At 41.8% G+C, this 19,841-nt stretch overlaps 1 protein-coding gene and 1 long non-coding RNA gene across 14 annotated transcripts in view; one reads left to right on the top strand and one right to left on the bottom strand.

Annotated features, from left to right (window-relative positions):
• Window positions 1-19,841, top strand: part of LOC135105782 (trichohyalin-like) — a 116,369-nt gene that overhangs the window by 33,572 nt on the left and 62,956 nt on the right. For all 13 annotated transcript variants that reach the window (XR_010271006.1, XM_064014268.1, XM_064014273.1 and 10 more), the window contains exon 2: window positions 11,861-11,966. Coding sequence is in view for 12 of the 13 variants with exons in the window: in XM_064014272.1 (XP_063870342.1) it covers window positions 11,861-11,966 (106 nt within the window). In the remaining variant the exon portion in view is untranslated. The remainder of the gene's footprint in view (window positions 1-11,860; window positions 11,967-19,841) is intronic.
• LOC135105785 (uncharacterized) overlaps window positions 11,982-19,841 on the bottom strand; it is an 89,412-nt gene continuing 81,552 nt past the window's right edge. The window contains exons 2-3 of the long non-coding RNA XR_010271007.1: window positions 14,766-14,836; window positions 11,982-12,087 (exon numbers count right to left, since the gene is read on the bottom strand). This is a non-coding gene — a long non-coding RNA (uncharacterized LOC135105785). The remainder of the gene's footprint in view (window positions 12,088-14,765; window positions 14,837-19,841) is intronic.

Raw genomic sequence — 19,841 nt, 5'->3', positions numbered from 1 at the left:
TATTTTGACGCGACGCTGTACTAGAGTTATGAGGCGCCGTTGGTGTGGAAGGACATGGATATAGCGTCAAACAGAGGAATATTTTGAGGGTCCATCCAGTATTGTGACTGGAGAACCACGAGGCAAGCGTGACACAGAGCCATGCTGCTGCACTCCTGCTGTTACCAGCCTGGCTGGCTTTCAGTCTTGTTTTATGCGTTGTTTCATCATTCGTGTTCTTTGGAGGTCGCCAGAAAGGCCATCGCGACTTTTCCAGGGTACAACGTCTAGCAAGTCTTTTTCTTCTTTCTTGACGATAAGCCATGAAGGAGAAAAATGGTGTTGGTGACTGAGCCTGTCAGGAACGCTTACTGCTCTCGGTGGAGACGCAGTGTTCTTTTTTTTTTTGTGTGTTCCTTTACGTGTCACGTCAGTGGAATGTACTGGTTATTATTCTATGTCGCCCTCACACGCCAACAAGAGGAACATTCGGTAAATTTTCTTAAGTCCTCCCTTTTCATATCTGTCCCTCCTTCCCTTAAGAAAATAAATAATACAGAAATGAAGTAAAATAAATAAATAAAATGATAATTAAATAAAAAGTATTAGCGTGTAATGGCACAGCAAGCCGAGGAATAACAAGCTGCTCGACCAGTGGCGATCACTTGCCCATCCCTGGCCCCTTACGTGTGCCAGACCACGGCTCCCTGCGGTCCCTCACACTACAATACACTCAAAGTACTTGTCTCGGCGCCCGGCGTCAGTCAGTCCGAGTATTGTGAATAAAAGACCAATTTGACTTTGCCTTGATTAGCTCAAACAAATGCTTGGGTGAATAATATATCTAAAAACAGCTTTCATCAATCCCACCAGCCAGCGAGGGCAGCGGTAAGGCCTGCGATACCTGCAAGTCATGGCAGGTATATACCATCGGAACAGCCTCGCCTACTACCACTATTTCTCTTGGCGGTCCTTCTCTGCTGTGTTTATTTACCGGGAAATGTTTACTGCTGCCGCCTTGGAACGCCTCACGTGTCCTATTTTCCGTCATTATGTTGTTGGTGCGAGGAGTGTGTGGGGATTCCTTTCCTTTCCTTCGTCTCCCGGGCTGATTTCTGCCACTGAATCCTCGTTGATTAAACATGACGTCTCTGTGTGGCTGTGGGAGTATCTCATTACCAAGCTGACAGAACTGGCAACTAATACTTCATCCCTGTTTATATTAAGGCTAATGTTTACATCTGGTTGAGGTATTCTGTGTTTGGGGCTATTAACGCCACGGGGTACTGCATGGAGAGCCGGAACTCCGATAGCCTCTGTTTGGACATTTAAAGTGAATCGTGTTGAGATGCTAAATTTGCAAGGCTGAGTAACAAGTAGAAAAGATTGGGAGACTCAATGAAAGAAAGTGAGTATTACAAAACTGAGTACGGATTAGCGAAAACATACATGTAAAATTTACGCGGCTCAGTAAAATAAAAAAAATATAAAAAAATAGAAAAAATAAAATAAAAATGATGTCAAATGTTCAAGAGTGAGTAAATAAAAGAAAAAAAATGAAGGTTGCAAGATTGAGTAACTGTACAAAAAACAAACAAACAAATAAACAAAGATGTTGAATTTGCACGAATGAGTAGAGCAGAAAACTATGACGTTAAATTTGTAAGACTTGAGTAGTGAATAGAAAAAAAAAAAAAAAAATAAGGTTGAAAGATTAAATAACAAGGAAAAAACAAGACGTTGAATTTGGAAGGCTGAGAAACGAGCAGAAAATAAAATAGGACCCTCACTTTTACTAACAGATGTTTGCGTGCAGGTGGTGTGGTCACGCCAGGTCACGGCGGTGCGGTGCGTGGGGGTGTCGGCGTGACGGCTGGCGTCACGCACTGCGACGCGCCGTGCTGACTTGTGAACTTTTTGAGGTGTACCATCACCAGTTAAGGATGCATCTTTACTGGCAATCTTCCATAATTTTCCTGATTAGAAGAAACTTTTTTTTTTTTTATCGAGGGATTTTTAAAGACGCTAACACTGGTGGAGGTGGGTGAGGAGGAGGGTGAGTGGGAGTGGGTGGCAAGGCGGGGAGGGTGCGCATCGCCAGCTGGCATGTCGGGCGTGTGACTCTCTTGGCTGTGTTGCATTAACACCTGGCCGACACCTGTATTTTATCCCTTGCTGACATGCGGCCAGCAGGGATTGGGTCAGCATCAGCAGCCGTCCCCGCGGAGCGCCCTGACTCCACACACCACTGCCACCCATGCTTAGGGCTTCTGTCTGCGTGGCCGTCAGTGAGGGTGTCGGGCGAGCAGACCCTGACTAGTGTGGGCGTTGCGCCAGGCGGGCTGTACATTTTAGTTATGATTTCGTGCATATGGAGAAACACCTCACGCTCAAAAGTGGACCAAAAATGCCACAACTTGGGTTCATATTTTAAAACGCTCTGTTTTCTCTTAAGAACAAGTTCAAAGGCCGCAGGCATGATTAGTCGTGTTGCCATTGGTGATTTTCTCATTGCTGGTGCTAAATCCTTGTCAGAGTATGCCTAGTATCATGAAAATACACTTGAAAACCCTATGACTTCTACTTAAGTCTGTTAAAGGTAGTCAAGATAAGACGCCGAAACATTTGCGAATTTTATCTTATAAATTCCAAGATGGTACAACCTCTTTTAAGAATAAGATGACTCAGTTATTTTGCTTTCAGTACTTTGTCGTGAAAGTGTCCACTGTGAAGCTAACGCGTACGTGGGCGTGTATACACACACACACACACACACACACACACACACACACACACACACACACACAGGAACCAAGGAATGACTCAGACATACGGGGTTACGGTATCAAATATGGTAAGCAGATTCTTTTATTCATATGCTGGAAGCAGGTCACTTCCGTACAGCTCGTCAAAAAAAAAAAAAGATTCACTTGAATTACATAAAAGTCAATTACATATTGAGATTTGTAGTGACCACAGACTTGGTAACCTTATTCCTGACACCTTTTTTTCTTGTTCTTATTCTCCATCTCCTTCGTATTCTTCTTTACTTTCATGGTTCTTTATCCTTGTTTTTCTTTTCTTCTGTTTTTGTTGGTCTTGTTGTCGTCATTGTTGTCCTTCCTCTTTTCTTTTAATTTTCTTTTCTTTTTTCTTTTTTTCTTTCTTTATTTCTTTCCTTCTTCTTCTTCTTCTTCTTCTTCTTCTTCTTCTTCTTCTTCTTCTTCTTCTTCTTCTTCTTGTTTTCCTTCTCCTTTCTCATCTTCAACATCACCAGTCATTAACTTTCCCATCTGGTCGATCTTTCATGACCTTAATTAAAACAAGTAGTTTTTCCCTTCTTTTCACTTCGTGGTGTTGTGAAGGAGTCTCTTCTTTCTTTCCGATCAAGTTTTTTTCTTCCCTTGTTTTCACCATCCTTCTGCCTTTTTTCAGCGAATCCATACATTTATCATCTTTCTCTCTTTCCGACGAGAAGCGCAGCGACAACACCTGGTTAGTATTAAAGCTATTCCCTGACCAGAATCACACGCACCAGTTGAGTCTTGTAGTGGCTTCCTTGTGTATGATGGATGTAATCTTAAACCAACTAATTTACAGACACTGTTTATTTCTTTGCAGAATATGACGGCTTTTCATTTCAAATCATGATCAACACAATGAAGGAATCAGCTGTGAAATTAATGAACTGAATGAATTTTAAACCTACCCATACGAACTTGCTTTATCCCTCAGATGAAGACGTCTATATTATTTCACTATAATCCGCTTCTTCTACTTAGATCTCTCTCTATAGAACCTCCATGGCCTCGCTTTACAGTAAATTGAGGAGGTAACTGAGAGGAGAGGTTATAGCTATTACCGTAAGATTAGATAAAAAAAAATATGCTTGAAGAAACCGTGACAGGTAAAAATATGTGAATGGCATTAAGATCAGAAAGAAATCGGAAAATGTACAAAGCAAGGACCAACTAATCAGAAGTCATTATTTTAAGCCATCCTGACGTGCGGCATTGTGGACTGACGGAGTGTGTGGGAGTGAAGTGAATGGAACTTTTGTACTCCATTCATGACCTTGGAGAGAGAGAGAGAGAGAGAGAGAGAGAGAGAGAGAGAGAGAGAGAGAGAGAGAGAGAGAGAGAGAGAGAGAGAGAGAGAGAGAGAGAGAGAGAATGTTAACACGTTTTCTCAAATATTTTCATGCCTTACCAAAAGTTGAACAGGAAGGAACAAATGTATTAAGGTAGGCACACGTTTACTTTCTGTCTGTGCTGTCCATCTTGGTGTGACTGTTAACGTTTAGAATGATAATTTAATGAAGTTCTGGGGAGTGCAGTGGGCGCATGAGTCCTGTAGTGTTGCAAGGAAGGGAGCACAGGGCGGTGAGTTGAGTGTAGCCCTTGAAAAGGCACTCCCTCACTTGTTCCTTTTCCTATGTCTTCTTGTCAACCAAAATTTATGTATTGTTCTCTTTGTTTCCTCAATGTATTTATTTTCAAACAAATTCCAAGTCTCAATAGTGTTCAGTGGCTGTGGAGCCTCTGCGAACGCTTTGTTCGATACGAACAAAAGCGTTCCTACGCTTACGATATTCCTACGATATTCTAACACAATCCTGGCGACCCGTTTAAAATGTGGGTGCGTTTCAGGCAGCCGTCATGTTAATAGGAGATATGTGTGGCGCTTAGTCTCTCCTGGTGCTCCTCGAGACATCCGTATCCCTTGTCGGTGTCGCGTTGCCGCTGAAAACTGATCAGTGCCAAGAAAATGATGCACACCGGGTGGAAACAATGCGGCGCAACGGACATGCATCAAGTACTCGGCTCGGACTGATTGCAATGTGGACGTAAAGGATAAATCCTGGGAGAGACCCCAGTAGATAACGCACACCACGCCGCGCGCCTGAGTGATGGAGGGAACAGGGAACAAAGCGAGCGAGCGACCTGGGGGCATTAAAGGATGAGGCTGCGCGGCATTTTAATGTAGAGCTGGCATGGCGTGAAAGCTGTGTCATGCATTATGAGTGAGTGCGCTTCACATGCATCACAAGTGGCTGAGAACTGGGTACTGGCGCGCTAACATCAAACCCTGGAGTTCTCGAAAGAAGTGTTTTAGGACTCTGGAACTTCTCAGACTAGGCTTCCTAAATACTACATTTGCAGAGGACAGCGCGCGAGAGTCCTGACTTCGCTGTCTTGGATGATGGTGCGTGTTGAGTTATACAAGTGTGGATTTTAAAGTGTTTTAGGTTTATTAGCGTTATTTCTTGTGTCTCGTCTCTCGTGGTGCTTGTGACCAAAACGGCAGGAAGGAGTAGAAGGAACCAGAGCAAAACCACGCTGGCGGTAAGGTGGCAAGGCTGATGAACACAATAATTCAATACAGATACGTACTGCTGACGGCTGGAACTGAGGATCTGATTCCTAAAGTTTCAAATTATCGAGTTTATAAAAAATACACAGCAATGAGGGCAATGAGTGGACATAAAGTGTGAAGGCAGCAAGGTGTTTGAGAGAATCAACGTTGAAACAATGACCGTATTATATATTTTTCCTGAATATACAGCTTTATTTATAGAGAGAAGGGAACAATGAACTCGATATTTAATCATGCTCCTAATCATACCAAAAAAAGTATTACCAAAACACTTCATGCTTCTATTTTCGTCCACACTTGGGATTCCCTTCACGTCACTGCCCTGACGCAGCACACTTGATGGAGAGACAGAGGCGGCACACATCACGGCATTATCTCGGGTTCACTCGATACGCAAGACAGCGAGGAGGAGGTTCAGGTGGCGATAGAAATACGAGTACAGTTACGGGAAGAGAGAGAAATGGTAGTAGTCAGAAAAAGAGGAGAATGAATGAGACGGAGAGCAGTTGAAGTATAGTTATAGGGTTCCTCGTTGATCAAGGCATGAGGGTGTGGCGGGTAGTATATTAAAGAGACGAGCACTGTAGAAACACCAGACAAGGTAGCGGTGGTGGGTACAGGTCATGGAATTGCCTCTATGTAAATTACACTCACGCACATTCTTCCAAGTTTCATCTCATGCAATACAATAAATTCTCTAACCTAATTTACCATTTGGGAGGTTTTTATTTTTGTATGTGAGGGAGAGATTTCTGTGGGTGGAATATTAGTGGGGGTGATTTACATGTCTGGGGGATGGGCGGCGATTTATGAGACATGCACGGAGGCAGATGTGGTGCTGAACAAACCGTGTCAAGGAGGGAATAAGGGAGGAATGAACACACACACACACACACACACACACACACACACACACACACACACACACACACACACACACACACACACACACACACACACACACACACACACACACACACACACACACACACACACACACACACACACACACACACACACACACACACACACACACACACACACACACACACTTGCCTGAATACCAGCAGCCTCACCTTGTCCCTTGGCGCGGCGAGGACAACTGACCTTGATGAAAATACGAACGGTTGCCAATCAGATTACTAGCTCAGAATGTCCCCAGCATGCTAATTTACAAACACGCAGCGACCTTCTATCACTCCCCAGTCACGACACGAGGAGGCGGAGACTGGTGAGTGAAGGACGAGACATCGCGACAGGAGGGATGATGCAGCGAGGCACGCGTCACATTTTGGCAGGAACAGAAAGACACTGAAGTTATGCATCATATGAACTGCATTCCTAAACGTTTCAGTGTTCTATCAAGTAAAAATATACTGGAAGAAGTTATGCAGCTTAAGTAGTATCCTCAAAAGTTACATGCAGTATCTTATTGTGACTAGTATTATCAGATCTTTTGAAGATGTGCTGAGGTTTTCAAGAGTTTTCATGATTCTAGCGACAGTTTAACCGGAATTCTACATCATTAATAAAATAAAATCTATGAGAACCCGATTAGTCTTCTCCGTGTCCCTTGAAAATAATACTGATGAGAGAACAAAGCGTTTAAGAATACTGGTTTAGGTGCTTCAGTCTTTACATAACTCTTCCTCAGGTGGTAATCAACTTGTGGGATTCAAAGAGTGGAGAATCAAGACAGGAAGAAAACTACAGTAAATGAGTAAACACGATTGGATTCCTTGTCTATACTACTCTTCTTACAAGGCAGCAGTTTTGCGAGCCTCACTGGTATTTCCTTGTAGCTTTTGACCAATCTCCTTAGCAGGTAAAAAAAAAAAAATAAATAAATAAATAAAATAGATAAATAAATAAATATAAATAAATAAATAGATAAATAAATAAATAAATAAACAGATGAAAAATAAAAATAAAGTCGGGGCAAAAACCACTCTATAAAATCACCAAAAGCAAACACCCACACATGCCTACATCTCTCCCCTCAGGTTATGTTTATCTGCGTTTACAAAAGTGCCGGTAAAACTCCCTCGCCCCCACAGTTTATGGTTTATAGCGCTTCTCTCTACAGTCGACACTCTTCTGCGTATACCAACAAGATTATCTCTCTAGCCGCTGTGGCTTTTATTGCTCCACTACTCAAGCTTAACAAAATGGTCCCGTGCAAGTTTGGATCGTAATACTGAAAGACACCATGGATAGCAAGGTAATGTTAGGCACTACTATGTTTCTATGCGTATATTTATCAGTGTGCGAGGAAATGTACCTCTCGAGTTTACCAATAAAAGGATGAAAGCTTCTAAACATTATCAACCGAGATTTTACTAATTCAAGAGGCCACCGCGATATGTCAGCATCTGGAGAGAGGAGCTTGCTGAGGGCATCTGGCTGCATACCGAAGGAAACACTGAGCAGACATGCACAGTTTAGACTAACTAGTATGTACTATTAATGGAAAAATGCAGCCAAGTGAAGGGTAAGCCAAGGCGACATTCACGTCCTTCAGATCACCCGTTGCTTCTTGGGATAAAGGACGCACAGGCATACACGGTTTAGACTAATTTGTATATAATATGAAAGGAAAAGTGCAGATAGTGAAGATTAAGCCAAGGCGATATTCACGTCCTTCCTTCATGCCACGTGTTATTCGGTGAAATAAAGCAGTGAACAGGCATGCACGGTGAAGAATGATTTGGATGCAATCAAGGATGTTGTGCAAGGACGAAAAGAAAAAGAGAAATAAAGAGAACTGTGCGGAAAATACAAGAAGAACGAAAGAGTGAGTTCTTATCCACTACTCTGATCTAACTTGGAATAAAGGACGAGAGGCAAGGATGAAAAGAAAGAGAAAGAAGATAAAAACCTGTGCAGAAAAGAAGAGAAGAACGAAAGACTGAATTTAGTTTATTCAATTCTAGTATGATCTATTTTATCTAATCACCTATATGACACACAGCATCCGCGTTTCGAGCATCAAGAATCAAAGAGAAACGTAAGACACCTCAAACACAAACTGGAAGCGAATCCCGGCTTACTACTGCAATGGCGATCTATTTTTCAAGCTATGCAAGAAACACACCAGAGTGACTCCTGATGCCTCGGGTTATTAAAGGAGACGTGCCAACCTCCACTCAAACCTACCTATTGACCGACCATTTCCATGACACTGCAACGCCGCCCGTCACGCTGTGGCGACCGTGGGTTCCGTGACAGGCAACACGTGTTAAAAGTTCCAGTCGACAAAACTCTTCTTGTGACATGACGACTTTCCTACTTTTGTGTGTGTGTGTGTGTGTGTGTGTGTGTGTGTGTGTGTGTGTGTGTGTGTGTGTGTGTGTGTGTGTGTGTGTGTGTGTGTGTGTGTGTGTGTGTGTGTGCGCGCGCGCACGCGTGGTGGGTGACTCCTTACTTCAACAGCTTCAAAAACTTAAATAAAAAAATAACTAAATATAATATACACGCTGTCAAAATTCGTGCAAGTAATTACGGACACTTTTAATGAGAACTGCCTAAGCCCGAGAGTGTAAGCATTATCTGGTGGCAGCGGCAGAGCTCAATCTCACCTACTTCCCTAATATTTTATGAGAATTATATTGTGTCCACGCTCCGCCCCGTAACTCTGGCCCTGGATGCATCTGTCCCCTTTAATTTAGAGCAAAAAGTTACGGAAGTTTCCTATAATGCATGTCACGTTAGGGACGGGAAAGGCAATCTAGTTAATACATTCAACGTAATCTCTGAATATGTAAATGTGATGATTTCTCAACGCATGGTATTACACAGATTATTATTTTTTTTCTATGTAGGAGGAACTCTGACCAAGGGCAAAAAATCTCCACTAAGGTACCAGTCCCTAAAGATCAGAACCAAAAGGGATTATCGAAAATCTGAGGTGCAGCGTAAGTCCCAATTCTCCATCAATATTTCTACACCAATACTTTTCCATCTCCACAAGGCCATTTCTTGAGCAGCGTCAATACTGTTACTGTAATCAAGGCAAGGATAAGCGAGTTTCCGCCACGATAACTCGCTTCTCTGCCTCCACACGGCCAGGAGGAGAGAAAAAACGGGCATATTTCGCTGCATACTGATAGACCGATTACCACGCTCCAAGAAAAAAAAAAAAAAAAAGAATGTGTGTGATTATAGAGAAGTAAATGTTGCCTGTTTAGAAAAATGTTATTAGATGCAAATGTTAAGAAGATAAAAGGTGTGTTCTAATTACGTGTTTGATTTTGGGAAGAATTTTTCTTTTTCATGTGTGTGTGTGTGTGTGTGTGTGTGTGTGTGTGTGTGTGTGTGTGTGTGTGTGTGTGTGTGTGTGTGTGTGTGTGTGTGTGTGTGTGTGTGTGTGTGTGTGTGTGTGTGTGTGTGTGTGTGTGTGTGTGTGTGTGTGTGTGTGTGTGTGTGTTGCTCAAGATATTGTTTGCAAGAAGAGATCGAAAAAGTCAAAGAAGATAATATGTGTATTTCCAATTCTTAAAATTAATAAAGTGAAAAAAAAAAAAAAATTAACACATGAAAAATTTTCTTTCTTCCAGTGCTTTCAATTACCGCGCATCGCAATGAACGATACAAATACAAAAAAAGAAAAAAAAAGAAAGGAAATCTACGCTGCAAACACGCCGGTTTTTGCTTAATGCCAACAGTACAAATAAATAAATAAACTGGTAGATAAAAATACAGACAGACAGACAGACAGACAGACAGCTTAATAGACAGATAGACAGACAAACAGACAAACAAGCAGATAAACAAACAAAAAAGTGATAACCAAGCAACGATCACACAATACATAAACAAAAAAACAAACAGAAAAAAACTCCAAGAAAAAAAACAGAGAAAAACAAGACTCTCCTCCATGTCCTTCGCAACACAACACAACACAACACCTGACTTCGACTTACGTAACATATTAGACCGCTGATATTTTGCAACCACACTTTTTTTTTTTTCTGTAAACGAGGCTACTGAAGGGGTAGATAAAAATAGACTCGGTTATTTTTGACTCCCCTCGCACTAACCGTCCTCCTCTTCTTCCCCTTCTTCCTCCTCCTCCTCCCCTCCTCTTCCGCCTGCCCCCTCCTCTCAGCTCCCATGGGTGAGGAGCCTCGAGTGTTGTGTTATGTTTGGTCTGCTGGCTCTGCTTTCCCTCAGAGAGAGAGAGAGAGAGAGAGAGAGAGAGAGAGAGAGAGAGAGAGAGAGAGAGAGAGAGAGAGAGAGGAGAGGAGAGGAGAGGAGAGGAGAGGAGAGGAGAGGAGAGGAGAGGAGAGGAGAGAGAGAGAGAGAGAGAGAGAGAGAGAGAGAGGAGAGAGAGAGAGAGAGAGAGAGAGAGAGAGAGAGAGAGAGAGAGAGAGAGAGAGAGAGAGAGAGAGAGAGAGAGAGAGAGAATTTCTACTGGCATATACAGAGAAACAGGCAGATAAATATAAAATAACAAAAAGGAAATATAGAAACAGGATAAAAAATAGAAGAGGAACACGAATCGAGAAACACACAGACAGACCGGCAAGTGAAGACATAAACAATGACAGATCTGAAGGAACAAACAGACAAGTGAAACAAACGGACATGCATGGTGGCAGTGAATACGATAACAAAAGGAAATAAAGTCAAATAGGAGAGTATCAGTTTCCTTTTAAGTAAACGTCAAAATGGTGATCTGGTAGACTAATGCCCTGAAGAAGGTGATGACGGTGCCGAGGGCGGGATGTGTGGGCAGGAGATCCTCTCTTTGATATCTCTCTCTCTCTCTCTCTCTCTCTCTCTCTCTCTCTGAACCTTCCACCAATACATGCAAAGTAACACAGGTTGTACTGCACCACATTTACTTGTCTGCTGATGAGAATTACACTTTTTACATTATATAAGTATACACGACTTCACTGAGCCAAATATTAACAAATTTAGCACCGAATTACTTAACTCAATATTCTTTTTTTTTTTTTTTCATTAGTGTCTTTAGAAACCATACTGCAAGCCTGCACGAGACTCTTTCCTTAAGCTTGGGATGTCGCAAGCGTCAGGCTTATGTTTGGTTACTATGGGTTGGTTCACACTGGCTGGCCTGGAGTTGGATCTCACGCGGCCCAGTCCGTTCAGTCCCGCCTCATGAGTTCCGCGAAAATAGGCAATGTTGTGATTATGAAGGATTATTTTTGGAAAGCGTCTACACTGGGGGTGTATATGCATACACACACACACACACACACACACAAACACACACACACACACACACACACACACACACACACACACACACACACACACACACACACACACACACACATACACACACACACACAAAGAATTTCGTGGTTTCTATAACTAAATTTGTTCTTGGGAAAGTATTTTCATTAGTGTCTAAAGGATCACACACACACACACACACACACACACACACACACACACACACACACACACACACACACACACACACACATACACACAGTGACTTCGGTGCTTTCGTTGACCTAGCTTGTTATTGCAGCACGGCGGCTCGGGAGACTGAGGATGCCGAAAGGAAGCGACCCGCTGTGTCCACTGGGCTTCCATCCCCAGACCCGCTGGCCCAACAGGTGCAAACGTTGCTTCAGGTGAGTACTGCCTCCTGTCCTTTTAACTATTTCACTGGTGCACGATTTTTCCCCCAGTGATCACCTACATCTTTTTAATTATTTCTTGTACTACAAACTCTTAAATAATTCTGGTCCCTCTCTGCCAAAAAGAAGAAAAAGACAAAATTAGCTCTTTTCTGGATCAATGCAAACTACTTTTTTCTTTTATATAACAAACAATCAAACAGTTCTGTAAGTCCCCGCTCGACAAAATTAGCCCGCTATTGTATATTTTCTTTCTGTGTACATGGAAACCATTTTATACAGCGCTGTGAATGTTAAGGAAGGAAAGTTTAAGCAGGATAAAGGTTAACTTCACACAACAGCCACCTCAATGTTCTATTACTTTCTCCTGATACCCGCCCACGAGGCATTTCTCCGGATAGTCTTGAACATAGGGAAAGAAAGCTGCAAGAAGCCGTTAGGGCTACACGTGGCAGCCCCTACGTCTGGACTTCCCATCCGACCGGCTATGGCATTGTCGTACGATCTGTTTCAGATCTGAAACAACATTTATAACGTGACGATGACGGTGACGTCCGCTGATAAGGAGTTCTGGGCCGATCTCACTGAACTTTATAAAGAACAAAAGTAAAGATTATAGCGACAAAATAAAAGGAACGCAGCTTATTACATTTTATTAGAGACATTACAAGAAAAGGATCCAGCGGCCATTCGAGACTGCATTGATAAAAAAAAAAAATATATAATTATGATAAATCAATAAATAACGCAAGGAGATGCTTCCGAGGAAAAAAAAAAAAAGAATGCAGGGTGCATGGTCGGGAGCTTCCGCTGATGATGTCTACACGCCAAGTCTCTGTATTATGACTTGCTGTTACTCTTTAATCCGCGTTTTCCTTCGTCGTTTGGGTTTTCCTAGTTTTGCAGCGATATGTGTACTACAGCGATGGCTCCAAGTGTACAGGCTATATCCTCATCGCTGAACAGAGATGCCATGTCCTGACTGTGTCACGTCTTCGGAGAACTGAAGTAAAGCTGAATGTCAATGGAAAACGCTGAGGCCGGAGTTAGAACGGAATTGGAACGGAACCTGATCTACGGTCGCAACGTCTATGGTGCCCTTTAGTGTCTGGCACCTTTAATGTTTTTTTTTTTTCCTGTACTAGTTTTTGTTGCCCTTGGTCAGAGCCCTTCTTACATAAGGAAAGAGGCACTTTAGAATCTTGCTCATAAGTACAGCAGTGTCTTATTTCTTTTACTTGTATGGCGGTCCTTTGCTAACATTCTGAACACTATAAAAAATATATACATGAGCACAGAAAATAAAGAGAATAGGAGTTTACTTTTCATTTCTAGAGTACAGTGCTATTCAAGAGACTGTAGTACAAAGAAAAGTCTCTAAAAAGTGGTAGGTGATTGCTGCAAAACTGGCAAGTTGCAAGAGTTAGGTCCGCTTTTCTACACGTGGTGTTACCATTTACTAACACCAATGTAGCCATTTTCAATTCTTTAAACACTTTTCCAGCTCCACGCTTCGGGTTAGGTCGACCAAACCCGAAGAAATCGTATTGGAAATGTTGGAGAGAACTACCCCTCCCCAACAGCAAATCCCAATGATATTTACGAGTCCTATGCAACGAAAAGTTGTTAGAAATATTAAAATGTACCAAAGTGTTCCTGTGCGAAAGAAAAATTGTATACATCCTCTAAATTAATAAATTTCGGCGTTCGAAAAGCCGCGTTCGGGAGCGTCTGGGAGATTGCGCTTGTAGCCTGATGAGTTGCGGTTTTGTTTACAGTCAGCGTCCACTGTGACTCGACAAGTCCCGTTATTATTTTACTCTTTCAGGAGTCTCAACATGGTTTTTCTTACCCTTATTAGAAAGAGCTTCTCATTTTGAGTAATATGAATGCCATATATATCCACCACAAATAATTTATAATGCTGACAGCAATTTTTAAAGTTTAGTTAGGTTAAGTTACGTTTAGTTTGGTTATGGGGGCTATTTTTGACTGATATTGCTTTAAAAGCAGGCACGATCATGATTCGCTAGTATGTGGGTAAAGAAAATATCAGCAGTACTATTATAATTCCCATTTATCAAGAATTTGAAAACCTCCCACTCGTCTCTTGGATGGCGATTCCGCTGGCCTCGACACAGGTGCGTGCATTTTCAATTTTTAAGGTAACTAGATGGAGCTTCACGTTTCTTTCAATCTTGTACTCAAAGGAATAGCTCACGCCTCTCAACATATATGTTCAGCGAGAAACGCTCACTATTAAATATATTACAAGCCAAAATAGGTCTGCCCTTTGCCTCCGATGAAGCCACTCTCGCGATTGCTCTGAAAATCTTCATACAATCACAGATTTCTTCACAATCATATGTTGTATGATGATTCTGAAAGCTAAAGCTGGAAGAAAAATGCAAAAGTCGATCAAATAAATGAGAAATAACATAAAATTCGGCAATTTTTCTTCGTCGCTGTGGGAACCAGAGCTGCCAAACCGATGTGAAAAGCTTAGTATTTACTGACCCGACGTTGTGGCTTGCATCCAGTGTTTAACGAACGCGACTATGGGGTTAGTAAAACCAAATACGACCGTGGATCTTGCAGCTTTGTAACTACTAATATGACGTTTAAAAGAGCGGGCCTTAACGTCACACGCCCAGTCATCACAATGTTCTCATTTTCTTTGAGCCATTACAATAAAGTCTGGTATCCATTAATACATCCGTTCACAAGATCAGAATCGCTCTAGATCTTGTGCGTACATATAGATTTTTAATACACAATACTGTACTCACTCACTTCCCGCCTTGTCCTCGCCCTGTGTGTTACGCGTGACAGCTCTACGTCACAACCTTCGCGTCTCGTCCTGCCTGGAAAGGAGATAACTGATATTTAGTACAATTATTTATGTCCATATCCTCACTCTCATCTCTATTATTGTTTCTACTTCTCCCTACGAACTTTACTGTTTCAATAGTAGAGTATCAAGATATGAGTCAACCAGTATATTTACTTTTTCGTTCCCCCTTTTATTGGTAAACTGTGAAACCCTTTGCCTGTTTCTATTTTTTCTCACTCCTACGACCTGAACTGTTTCAGAGGGGTAGTATAAAGACGCCCCAGATACTAAACTAGCTTACTTTTTGGAATACCCTCCTATAATTATCTTTTTGTAAGCGTCATAAAGAATGGGATTTTTGTTTGTTTATTTCTTGCTAATTTGTGTGCCCTTGACCAGACTCTCTAACACATAAAAAGAAAAAAAAATGCAGAGCTTATACGGATACTTTTGATTTAAAAACGTAACATAACCTAATTTTAGTGTCTTTGACTAGACTCCCTAATTCGGTATAAAAATGTAAAAGGTTTATGCGGATACCTAATATTTAAAATATCTCTGTTTTAAATGTGTATTCAGTGATCAGTGTTGTTTATACCACACGAGTTTAATCCTGTGAATATACAATGAATGAGTCCATAAACCCATGATGCTTTGCCTATTGAAGCTTCGGCGTGAAACTCCATTGGGGTGATTAGTTTGTCTCTCTGTTTACATCTGTGTGTGTCTATGTGTTCGCACGTGCGTGTGATCCTCTGTCTATTTGTCCGTTTGTCTCTGTCACTTTGCTTTCTTGCTGTCTGTCTATCATTTTATGTCTGTCTGTCTGCTTGTCTGGCTGTCTTTCTGTCTGTTTATCTGTTCCTCTACCTAACCACCTATCTGTCCGTCTCCATGTTTCTGTACGTCTCTTTTTCTGTACTTGTATTTGTCTGTACATGTGCTTCACTGTATGTCAGCTTGTTTGTCTGTTTCTCTCTCTGTCTGTCTATCTGTCTGTTTCTGTCTGCCAGTTTCTGTTTGTTTGTCAGCCTGTCTGCTTGTCTCTCTGTCTGTCTTTATGTATCTTTATCTCTGTTAGTTTACCTGTGCGTGCTTGTTTGCCTGGCTGTCCGTTTTTGTCCATCTATCAGTCTGTACGTGCTTTTGTCTATTTATTTGTGTACCCGTTGCAAGGTTAAGGAAATATTTATACAAGAGAAACGGTGTTATTAATTTCACACGGTTGGAATTCAACTGACTGATGCATACACGATTAGAAAATAAAGAATATGAATGAATAAGAACATTAGTCTATTAATCACTTCAAGAACAAGGAACTCTATTGACTAATGTACACACGATCTGAAAAATTAACATGTGAATTAATGAGGACATGATTATACGTGGCGTTTCAAAAATTGGGAAAGTCAATGGAAACACAAACGAGTAAGTAAATATGTAAACTCACACGAAATGCTGCGGTATAAACAGGTTAAGACATGCAGCGAGTGATGGAATTAAAAGAGATGGCAAGGAATAGGAAATGATTGCGGAGGAATGAATGAAATTAATTAAGGGGAGGAGAAAGAAAAGTCCACCCAATTACTGCATAATTAAAAGTCTCGAAGAGTGTATGAGAGAGAGAGAGAGAGAGAGAGAGAGAGAGAGAGAGAGAGAGAGAGAGAGAGAGAGAGAGAGAGAGAGAGAGAGAGAGAGAGAGAGAGAGAGAGAGAGAGAGAGAGAGCATACAAGAGTCGGTACTTCACAGCCAAACATTATATTAGAACAGCAAAATTAACGAAGAGCATTTGATTAAGGACAAACGAGACGGAGTAGAAACTGTGTGTGTGTGTGTGTGTGTGTGTGTGTGTGCCCGATGAGGAAAGACGCAACGTAATACTTTTGTATGATACAATAATACTGAAATGTCACACGCCATCTCATCTCGTCAGTCATAGAGAGAGAGAGAGAGAGAAAGAGAGAGAGAGAGAATGAGTCAACACGGCCCTCAGACGGCACCTTAATAACACGTCTGGCAGCGGCGGCACGAAAAATCACACACACATAATACCATAGGATATGAATGGTGGAGCGTCCCCTCGCCGCCACCCACGCAGGGCATACGTCTGCGTTGGACACCCGCCAAACACTACACGCCGCTCCATGGGAAGAGAGCCTATTCATAACACTCGAGGCCTCAGGAAGCAGCAAGCACTCCCAGATATCCTTGCTCCTCTCCCTCGCCTTGCTGCCATCTCTCCTATTCCAGCCTCTACTGTCGTTATGTTCTGCTATCATCCACTACTCCTGCTACCATCCACTTCTCTTTTTCCAGCCTCTACTGACTTTACTTACCTTCCACTACAATTCACTTCTTGTTTTCCAATTTCTTATGACGTTAAATGCACCCACCATCCACTATTTACTCTTTCAATCTCCACCATCACCTCTCCTATTCCAGTCTCCTCTACTACCTCCAGCTATCATCCATCTCTCCTCTTCCAGTTTTCACCACCACCTCCAGTTACCAACCACCTCTCCTCTCCCAGCCTCTGCCACCACCAAACCTTGCAATTTCCCGCTACTCCTCTTCCAGCCTCCACCATCAACTCCTTCCAACATTCACGCAGCACTCTTAAGCTCATAACAATAAACACCGAACTTTGTAGCTGCCAATAAAGGAACGCACAAAAGAACTCTCTATACTTCGACAACAGCACAAGAAGCCACTGTTCCTTTCGTGGAGGCAGACACCATAACAGAGCTAAAAAGTCAGCTTCGATGTTCGTGAATGACATAAGAGTGTTTCCTGTTATGGAGGGAAACAATGAGGTCTTTCCTTGCAGCGTCTCATTAAAAATACTGAAGACATATTAAAGTGATGATGCCAAAATAATAATGAAAAATTATGCAGACCAATAGTTGATTCTTCCCATTAAACGTTAATGGTCTTGATTATAAGAGGAAGGTGAACAATGTGAGACATTCTATAAAATAAAAAAAAGCATCTCAGCTTCTAAATAAAGATCCCGCCGCCAGGACGAGATGACACAAAAACTCCTTCTAGGAAAGGCGTGTTGTGTCTCTGCTCTCCTCATCAGAACCTGAACCTTATAATAATATAACTTCCCAGAACAAGGATCTTTGTCTTGTCTCGGTAAGGGAGCCTGTCTGCAAATTTTAACTGGCCCTGCTATTCTGGTGCGAAAACTCCTTTCACAAAAAGGAGTTCTTCTTAAACTCTAAGCAAGGGTTCAACCACAATAATGAATCCAATCATTGTAGTCCAGACTTCGCTATGACTGTTTTTGCCAACTGCCTTCGATTGATCTCTAGAATTTTTTCCTTTTATTCTTCAAATATATCTGCAGAGACTTCTTTCGTATTTGTTACGTGAACCTTTCCGCCAATAAGGTACTCTAGTGCCAGGAGTCAAGCAATTAGTGATTTACTGCTCAAGGCTTCTAACCCTTTCAATACTAAACAATTTTTCCCATTATCACTTACACCTTTTTAGACGCATTTTTGTAGTACAGTTTCATGAATAACTTTGTAGTATGGAAAACATAAAATTTGCCTCCTATTCTCTCTTTTTCTGTGTTCATACATTTTTCTTTAGCTTTTTCTGTGTTAGTAAAAGACGACCACAACAGTAAAAGGATTATCAGTTAAATCTCGTCAATTATATTACTGTACTGGGGTTCTACTTATCGTACTTCAGTAAAGTGAATGAGAAGCCCAAACGGGGAGAAAAGGTACGCGTTGTGGACCCTGTCAGTGCACAACAGAAATTATAATATTGTAAGGGGGTAGGTTTTCACTCTTTCTGGGTACGCGATCATGTTATCTGATTCAAGCCTGTTTCAATCCACTTTTACGCCAGTGCTGACTATGAAACTACTACAAAACCTTCCCCTTTGCCTGTGTTTGCCGGTAGATAATTGTAAGAGTTAGTAATCACTACGTGCAACCACAGAAGTCGCGCAACCTGCCACAGTAACTTCCAATGCCCTTATTTTTTTTTTCTTCACCTAAATTACTCTAATCTACTGACAAAATCCTTATAAGATAGGTAAACTAATAGAACTTTGGGATATTAGAGAACAAGAGCAGATAAAATTGAGGGAAAGCGCTTAACACAGACGTCTTTCCTCGACCTTAAATGCTCTAACCTAACCTACTGGCAATCTCCTTAGAAAACATGTTGATTACTGTAGCCTTGCGATACGAGAGGACAAATGGACATAAGATTGAAGAAAAACAGTAAATACGGGATTTTTTTTTCTCAACCTGAAGTTCTCTAATGCAGACAAAATCCTTACAAAACATGACAATAAATAGAGCCTTGGAATATCGAAGGATAAGAGGATCACGATTCAGGGAAAACGCTGAAAGCTGAACACAGAAGTTGTTCCTCAACCTGAAATATTTTAGACTACCTATTGTTTCCTTATTGATAGAGCCTTGTGAAATCAGAGCACGGGAGGACGTAAGGGGAATCGCTAACCACATGTCTTTTCTCAAAGAAAGGAGGTCTAACCTACTGACAAAATCCTTGCAAATCATAATTTTTAGAACCTCTGTAGAGAAGAGGACTTAAGATTGAGGATAACGCTGACAGGTAATTCCTCAAAATAAGATGTTCTAATCTTCTAGTCATTTCCTTACATCACATAACTAACAGAACCTTGGTAGATAAGAGGACTTAAAATTCAAATTCACAAAAAGCAAGAGTGCAGAAAGTTACTAGACCTCCTGACCGTGAATATAATCCTACACGCCGGGCGAGGGAAGATCATAAGGGATGCTGAATGAAGGTTGTAAGTAAATAGATGCTTGCGTGCGTGTGTGACCGTCAGGCGAGGTTATGTGGACGAGTGGTGAGTCTCGCGGCCTGACAACGCTTCCGCTGCGGCCTTGGTAGTGAGGGGAGAAAAGGAAACACCAACAAGGCCGCGAACAGAGCGGCCTCCACACCCCTCCTCCCTTCCACTTTAAAGTAAAGGGGTTAGTTGTGTTATCTGTTAAAGATTAATCCAAGTGATGCTCTCTAA

This window comes from Scylla paramamosain, chromosome 12 (assembly GCF_035594125.1).
Source record: "Scylla paramamosain isolate STU-SP2022 chromosome 12, ASM3559412v1, whole genome shotgun sequence".
Taxonomy (NCBI): domain Eukaryota; kingdom Metazoa; phylum Arthropoda; class Malacostraca; order Decapoda; family Portunidae; genus Scylla; species Scylla paramamosain.
This window is presented reverse-complemented; position numbering and strand designations above follow the sequence as displayed.